Here is an 8,394-nt window from a genome sequence, read left to right as displayed (position 1 = left end):
ATGGAAATCAGAAGATGATGGTCTCGGTCTATAGGGCATGGGATGGGTTAACCAGGATATGACTGTATCGAATTCCGTATCGGATGGCAAAAAAACCCCTAATGATATTAGAGAGAGGTTTAACTCTACGTAGCACTTAGTCAGGCTCATGGCTCTTAAAATTGGCGACAATCGGACCTCTACATGTTGCAGAACTACAACTCCCAGCATGCCCAGACAGCGGTTATGGCATGACATCTTACATTTAGTCCTATGGTATGGTCAACAGCAGTGGTCTTCAAACGGTGGACCTCCAGATGTTGCAGAACTACAACTCCCAGCATGCCCAGTCAGCCGTAAAGGCATGACGTCTTAATTTAGTCCTATGTTTTATAGTCAATAGCAGTGGTCTCCAAACTGTGGACCTCCAGCTGTTGCTAAACTACAACTCCCAGCATGCCCGGACAGCAGTTAAGGCATGACGTCTTAATTTAGTCCTATGTTTTATAGTCAATAGCAGTGGTCTCCAAACTGTGGACCTCCAGCTGTTGCTAAACTACAACTCCCAGCATGCCCGGACAGCAGTTAAGGCATGACGTTTTAATTTAGTCCTATGTTATATAGTCAATAGCTGTGGTCTCCAAACTGTGGACCTCCAGCTGTTGCTAAACTACAACTCCCAGCATGCCAAGACAGCGGTTATGGCATGACATCTTACATTTAGTCCTATGGTATAGTCAACAGCCGTGATCTCCAAACGGTGGACCTCCAGCTGTTGCTAAACTACAACTCCCAGCATGCCCGGACAGCGGTTAAGGCATGACATCTTAATTTAGTCCTATGTTATATAGTCAATAGCCGTGGTCCCTAAACTGTAGGCCTCCAGCTGTTGCAAAACTACAACTCCGAGCATGCCCGGACAGCAGTTAAGGCACGATGTCTTAATTTAGTCCTATGTTATATAGTCAATAGCAGTGGTCTCCAAACTGTGGACCTCCAGCTGTTGCTAGACTACAACTCCCAGCATGCCCAGACAGCAGTTAAGGCATGACATCTTAATTTAGTCCTATGTTATATAGTCAATAGCCGTGGTCTCCAAACTGTGGACCTCCAGCTGTTGCTAGACTACAACTCTCAGCATGCCTGGACAGCGGTTAAGGCATGACATCTTACATTTAGTCCTATGGTATAGTCAACAGCAGTGGTCTTCAAACGGTGGACCTCCAGCTGTTGCTAGACTACAACTCCCAGCATGCCCAGACAGCAGTTAAGGCATGACGTCTTAATTTAGTCCTATATTATATAGTCAATAGCCGTGGTCTCCAAACTGTGGACCTCCAGCTGTTGCTAAACTACAACTCCCAGCATGCCTGGACAGCGGTTAAGGCATGACATCTTAATTTAGTCCCATGTTATATAGTCAATAGCAGTGGTCTCCAAACTGTGGACCTCCAGCTGTTGCTAAACTACAACTCCCAGCATGCCCGGACAGCGGTTAAGCCATGACGTCGAAATTTAGTCCTATGTTATATAGTCAATAGCAGTGGTCTCCAAACTGTGGACCTCCAGCTGTTGCAAAACTACAATTCCCAGCATGCCCGGACAGCCGTTGGCTGTCCGGGCATGCTGGGAGTCGTAGTTTTGCAACACCTGGAGGTCCACAGTTTGGAGACCAATTGGAAACATGCACTGAGACCAATATATGGAGATGATGTCTACAACTAGCTCTTCAAGGACCATCATAGTCATGCGTCCCTATCAAATTCCGCAATACTTATATTAGATGCCTCCAATGTCCCAATGTTGTTAAGCATGGTTGCAACATGCAAAAAGAACAACAAAAAAACGCTCTAGTGTTTAAGGAGGTAACTAGAATTTAAAAAGTTTAAATAAATTATCATAATTAAAAAGAAATGAATAAATACATAAAAATAAAAATCTTAAAACTGAAAACGACATAAAAGAAAGTGCCAGCTGCTATATATCTCATTATAACAATTATAAATCTACTTCTATATAATATCTAGGTATAACATAGTGATTATACTGTCAGGCTCAACAACAAAGGAGAATGTACATGCCAAGAGGAAATAATGATATAATAATAACGATGATAATAATAATAATAATAATAATTACGATGGTGTAGAAAAGCTCCAGCCTCCGAGACACACAAATATTCCCCTCCACGACACAACTTGTCCCGACAGGTAAAGTCTACACCTGGCGTTTTGACTACATTTGTGAATCATCTGCCTGACAAGTCATCCTATGTGAAGGCGTACCGGTGGAAATCATAGTAAAAGCATCCTATATGAACCAAGCCACAAAATACAATAATAATAAGTCAGGATAGACATAGAGGCAGGAGTATTTTTTTTTTTTTGTTTTTTGTTGTTTTAGAAGCACTTTTTAGTACCATCATGTGAAACTTTTACAGAAAGAAAAATGTAAGTAAAAAAAAAGAAAGAAAAAATAAAAAAAATTAATAAAAAAGGAATTCCAGGAAGTTTTTCCTGAAATTTCTAAATTTCACAACCCACCAAAGCAAGGGCATTAAATAAGATCTAAAGTAACTTTTCAATGGATCCGAACACTAATAAAAGCTTCTGTCTCGCTCTATAAAAATTGCAAAAATAAATAAATAAATAAATAAAGTAAAAAAAATAATAATTTGTCAAATTAAAAGTTAAAAGGATCAGTCAATATCAGCATAAAAAAATGTCAAAGTTCCTATGATCTATACAACACACACACACTATAAATGTGGATAAATGCATGTTAAATCGTCGATATACCCTCCACACAGAACTGACAAAACTCAGATCAGGAAACAATGTATCAAAAACGCACACACACACATAAAAAAGCTCTAAAATCCAACAAAGTGCTAACAGATACGATGACTTGTCACATAGGAGTACAGACTCTCTACACATAATAAATAAATCGTCGATAAAATGTCTATCTGGTCATTTTTAAAGAAACATGGAAAAAATGATAAAAGTAGAACAAAAATAGAAGAAAATAATAGAAAGTGTGAAAGGTAAAATATTGTGTATAAAACAGAAATAAAAAAAACAACTAAATAAAATAAAATGTATCAAATAAAATTTAACGTATTAGTTTCCAAAAATCCATGGATACACACCTAGTGTCCTATGCTGGGCGCAAGGGGGGAAGAAGACACTGGCACTCAATTCTTGAAGCATCCCGTCCTCCTAAACTCAGGGATACCAATCTCTGCCATCAGAAAGCTGCTCTTCCAGAACACCAAAGAGTCATGTGTGCTGCTCAGAAGACAAGAGCGAGCCCTGTTCTGGCTGTATACAGTCTCTGGAGGTGCACTGATATAAACCTGATCAATTGCAATTAAAAACCTGAAGAGAGGCTCAGAACTTCCAAGTCTTGCTGCATTAGTTCTTGCCAAAAGCAGATGTGATTGTGAGCTGGAAGCAATTTCTCCTGGTAATTTGTGATGACACTGGGTAGAGCAGCCCCCGAGTCCCCAAAGACAAACTCATCAGTCTCTCTAATGTATGCATGACACATGAGGTGGCTCTTTTAAAGCTCAATTAATTGGGCTGAACATTAAGACAGCAAGTTCAAGACTTTTTTTTTGTCCTTCTCCCTCCTCTCCCCCCCCCCCATCCATAATGTAGGGGGGACTAACATGCATTTTGGTTTTTTTAGAGAAAAAATTCTTTCTTACCTTCTGCAAGCCACGTCTCCTGCAACTGACTCAGATCTTGAAAAAGCTCTGTAGATAAAGTTCAATGGTTGCATTTTAATCCGTTACATATCCCAAAGTGTATCTAAAGAGAAAGATTTTCAACATTTTTTTTTTCAGCCTGTCACTATGTGTATGGTCCTCTATGGGAAAGTTATAGGGACCTCTGCACCCTAGATCCCATTGAGCTCAGTGTCCCTGTGTATAGGTTGTGTTACAACACTGCGCCTATATGGTAAAAACATACTATGGACCATAAGAAGGTCTGGACCATGTGCGATGCAAGGGGAAAAAAAAAAAAAAAGAACAAGCACCACCACAAAGGCATCAAGTATAATGTATCTATGTTACATACTATATGGATGCAGATACCGTGCAATAGTCAATATTAGAGAGGCATGTGAAGTTATATTCAATATAATGGGCCATAAGCAGCCAATGACTATATATATAATCCACCCCAAAGCCTTGCACATCTCGCAGCTCTCACCTTCTGAGTCATGAGCCAGGTCTCTATTTAAAAACTTTCTTTTCCTGCTATTCGTGGTTCTCTCATTGCAGATTGTCCCACTTTGATTCTAAAAACAGCAAGAATCAGAGTCTGAGACCGAGTCAGCTCAACAGTGAGGAGAAGAAGAAAAAGAAGAAAGAGAAGAAGGAGAAGAAGAAAAAGGAGAAGGAGAAGAAGAAAAAGGAGAAGGAGAAGAAGAAAAAGGAGAAGAAGAAAAAGGAGAAGAAGAAAAAGGAGAAGAAGAAAAAGGAGAAGGAGAAGGAGAAAAAGAAGAAAAAGAAGGAGAAAAAGAAGAAGAAGGAGAAGAATAAAAAGAAGAAGAAGGAGAAGAAAAAGAAGAAGGAGAAGAAGAAAAAGAAGGAGAAGAAGAAAAAGAAGGAGAAGAAGGAGAAGAAGGAGAAGAAGAAGAAGGAGAAGAAGAAAAAGGAGAAGAAGAAAAAGGAGAAGGAGAAGAAGAAAAAGGAGAAGGAGATGGAGAAGAAAAAGGAGAAGAAGAAGGAGAAGAAAAGGAGAAGGAGAAGAAGAAGGAGAAGAAGAAAAAGGAGAAGAAGAAGGAGAAGGAGAAGAAGGAGAAGAAGGAGAAGAAAAAGAAGGAGAAGAAGAAAGAGAAGAAGGAGGAGAAGAAGAAGAAGGAGCTTAAACACTCAGCAAGCTATAAGAACAGAAATAGCCACATTATAGAGTCAGACTATATCGAGCAGTGGTCTCCAACCTGTAGACCCCCAGCATGGGAGTTGTAGTTTTGCAACATCTGGAGGTCCGCAGGTTGAAGACCTCTGCTATAGAAGATATATAACATAAACACCAATAGGGTCTGTGGACCTGTGGACCTCCGGATGTTGCAAAACTACAACTCCCAGCATGCCCAGACAGCCGTTGGCTGTCCGGGCATGCTGGGAGTTGTAGTTTTGCAACATCTGGAGGTCCGCAAGTTGAAGACCACTGATATAGAGAGATAGAAGCCTGCTGGGGGCTTTTGCAACATTGTAGCATCTATAAAGATACATATTATAACACTGTTACACTATATTAAACTCTCGTTTACACTTTTCAAACAATGTAAATAATAAACATAAACACTGCAATACTGTTGCACAACCAACCTCTTGTTTCTACTTTTGCAACATTATAACGATAAATATAAACTAGATTAACTTCCTATCGGGGGGGGGGGGGGGGCAGTGCAACACAGATACTTATAATCGCACAGATTAACCCTTCACTGGGGCTATAACAGCATAGGAGATTCACATAGGATGTTAGCAGGTGTGAGTTCAATATGAAAGATAGGCTGTAGCCAAGTATCGCAAGACCTGAACACTAAGTTAAATAAACTTCCTAGAAAACAAAATACAACATGTATCAAAGTATGGCACGACTTCTCTGCTATATACACGTCCTACTGGAACGTCTTGCAAGGAACCATAAGTGCAACACTGGAAACTGAGGGTAACATGTAGCCAAGTAATACAAGACCCCAACATTATATGCAGGTCCTATTGGTGCCTGTTGTGAGGTTAAATCCTACAGGAAACTAAGGATAACATGTAGCAGTGTAATGCCAAACCCTAACACTATATAAATCCTGTTGGCGCTTGTTGTGAGTTTCCCATGTTATATAAACTCTAAAGGAAACTGAGCATAACATGTATCAAAGTAATGCAATATACCTATATACAGGTCCTAGAGGTTCAGAAGTAATAAATCTTATGGGTAACTAAGGAAAACATGTATCAAAGTAATGCAAGACACTAACACTATATGCAGACCCTATTGGTGTTTATGTTATATATCTTCTATAGCAGAGGTCTTCAACCTGCGGACCTCCAGATGATGCAAAACTACAACTCCCAGCATGCCCGGACAGCCGTTGGCTGTCCTGGCATGCTGGGAGTCGTAGTTTTGCAACATCTGGAGGTCCGCAGGTTGAAGACCACTGTTCTATAGGAAACCGAGGACCCCAACGTAATGCAAGACCCCAACACTCTATACAGGTCCTATCGGTTTGTATGTTAAATGTCTTCTATAGGAAACTAAAAATAAAATCTATCAAAGTAATGCAAGATCCCAACACTATATACAGGTCCTATCGGTTTGTATGTTAAATGTCTTCTATAGGAAACTAAAAATAAAATCTATCAAAGTAATGCAAGATCCCAACACTATATACAGGTCCTATTGGTGCTAATGATATATATATTTTCTATAGGAAACCGAGGATAACGTGTATCAATATAAGGCAAGACCCCAACACTATAAACAGGTCCTATCGGTTTGTATGTTGAAGGTCTTCTTTAAGAAACTAAGGATAAAATGTATCAAAGTAATGCAAGACCCCAACACTATATACAGGTCCTATCAGTTTGTATGTTGAATGTCTTCTTTAGGAAACTAAGGATAAAATGTATCAAAGTAATGCAAGACCCCAGCACTAAATACAGGCCCTACTGTTGCTCATTGTGAGGTTGATATGTTATGTATATTCTATAGCAGTGGTCTCCAACCTGCGGACCTCCAGATGTTGCAAAACTACAACTCCCAGCATGCCCCAGTCTAATCTCTGACAAAATAGAGAAGAAATTGAATATGAAATTGCATATGAGCCGGGGGGTTGAAGGCTCCCCTGTCGTTTATTACCTCCTTAATTTTATATGTTAACTGTTGCAAAACTACATCTCTCAGCATGCCCAGACAGCCAATGGCTGCGTGGGCATGCTGGGAGTTGTAGCTTTGTAACATCTGGAGGGCCGCAGGTTGTAGACCACTGCGCTATAGGAAACCAAGGATAACATGTAGCAAAGTAATGCAAGGTTGATGTCTATTGTAAGGTTCCTATTTTCTATCAGTGCAACATAATGGAAACACATATGAAAACAACCACAAACTAAATGAAACCTATAGGGTCGGTATTACAAGAGTCAAACATGGAATGTTATGAAGAAGAAGAAACAAGATGAAAGAATAAAGGGGGAGAGTGTCGAGTAAGAAGTGCAACATAAGTTTAGTCTAAACTTCTAAGAGTCTCATTGAAGCCACTCACATTGGGAACCAGGTAAGGCACTTGCTGATCATAAAATCCATCCATCCTTGTGGCGGCGGGGAAGAATATATTTACACCAATCTTAAGTCACAAAGTGTCGCCTGCATTTATCTTGGTGATTTCCTCAGGATCTCTGAGCTGCAAAAGAGGGAAGAAAAAAAAAAACAAAAAAAACAAAATGGCTTTAGGAGAAGAAGAAAAAAAAAAAGCTCAGAGCCCAAGTCATGAATGAGAGGCTCAGTATTTGCATAGATAATTAACCTTCACAGTCCCATTCATAAAAATCCCTCCTCAGCACTCAGCTGCATTTGCATGAGAGGCTGTGGCTTCAGCTGGAGGGGGGAGAGGAAGAAGAAGAAGAAGGAGAAGAAGAAGCAGAATCAACAACAACAAGAAGAGCAGGGCAAACAGCGAACGATCCGACCCTGGCGAGGCTGGGGTCGGGTGGTCGGGTCGGGGGTCGGGTGGCTGCACCGCCTTTCCCCCTCATTATCTTCCCCCGGGGTTTCTGCTATCACTGCTTCGCTAACGTGCAGTGTAACTAGTAATGGCGATCAGGATCAGGATGATCTGCAGAGGATCCATGGAGAATTCTCGATGAAGCTTTTACATGCAAAGGGAAAGACAAAAGTTGTTGCAAAAAACACCCACCTGATGGCGACTGCCGGCACCAAACTCCTGGCAAAATGTGCTAAAAACCATTAATGAGTTGTTGTTTTTTGTGTGTTGCCGGCACTTCCCCCGTGCAGGCTGCAGCTCCACTGACAGAGCTGGATTGTGCGGTTTTTCCTCGGCTTCTCCTCCAGGGGCCTCCTATCCAAACTACTCACATCTCTCCCTCCCATTTGCTTTCTGTCTCTTTCACAGGATCAGATTTCTGACTGTCAATCAAGCTCCCCCCCCCCCCCCCCCCCTGATAAGGAAACAATGCCCCCTGCCCCTCCTCCCCCGGGGGGATCTGCCCCTCTGACCTTTCTTCACCCTTAGCAGTGAAATTCGGAAATGATTTTGTGTTTTTTTTTTTTTTTTTTTAACTACTTCACTTTTAATAACTTACGAAAAAACAAAACAAAAAAAAACACACGGAGCTGGAAGTGTCCCGGGGATTGTGCAGGTTCTGCAGGTGGCACGTGA

The 8,394-nt window shown here is 40.9% G+C and overlaps 1 protein-coding gene across 2 annotated transcripts in view; it reads right to left on the bottom strand.

Moving 5' to 3' along the window:
• Positions 1-8,069, bottom strand: part of ETV1 (ETS variant transcription factor 1) — a 95,825-nt gene extending 87,756 nt beyond the window's left edge. Inside the window, exons 1-4 of one of the 2 annotated variants that reach the window (XM_056518909.1) lie at positions 7,912-8,069; positions 7,261-7,398; positions 4,200-4,287; positions 3,692-3,739 (exon numbers count right to left, since the gene is read on the bottom strand). In XM_056518909.1, the coding sequence (XP_056374884.1) occupies positions 3,692-3,739; positions 4,200-4,287; positions 7,261-7,305 (181 nt within the window). In that variant the 5' untranslated portion in view covers positions 7,306-7,398; positions 7,912-8,069. Of the gene's footprint in view, positions 1-3,130; positions 3,508-3,691; positions 3,740-4,199; positions 4,288-7,260; positions 7,399-7,911 lie in introns of those variants that run through there. The other variant, XM_056518911.1, reaches the window with a different exon arrangement.
• Positions 8,070-8,394: the final 325 nt, after the last annotated feature.

Source organism: Hyla sarda, chromosome 5 (genome assembly GCF_029499605.1).
Source record: "Hyla sarda isolate aHylSar1 chromosome 5, aHylSar1.hap1, whole genome shotgun sequence".
NCBI lineage: Eukaryota > Metazoa > Chordata > Amphibia > Anura > Hylidae > Hyla > Hyla sarda.
The sequence above is the reverse complement of the archived record's forward strand: the minus strand, read 5'-3'. Positions and strand labels throughout refer to the sequence as shown.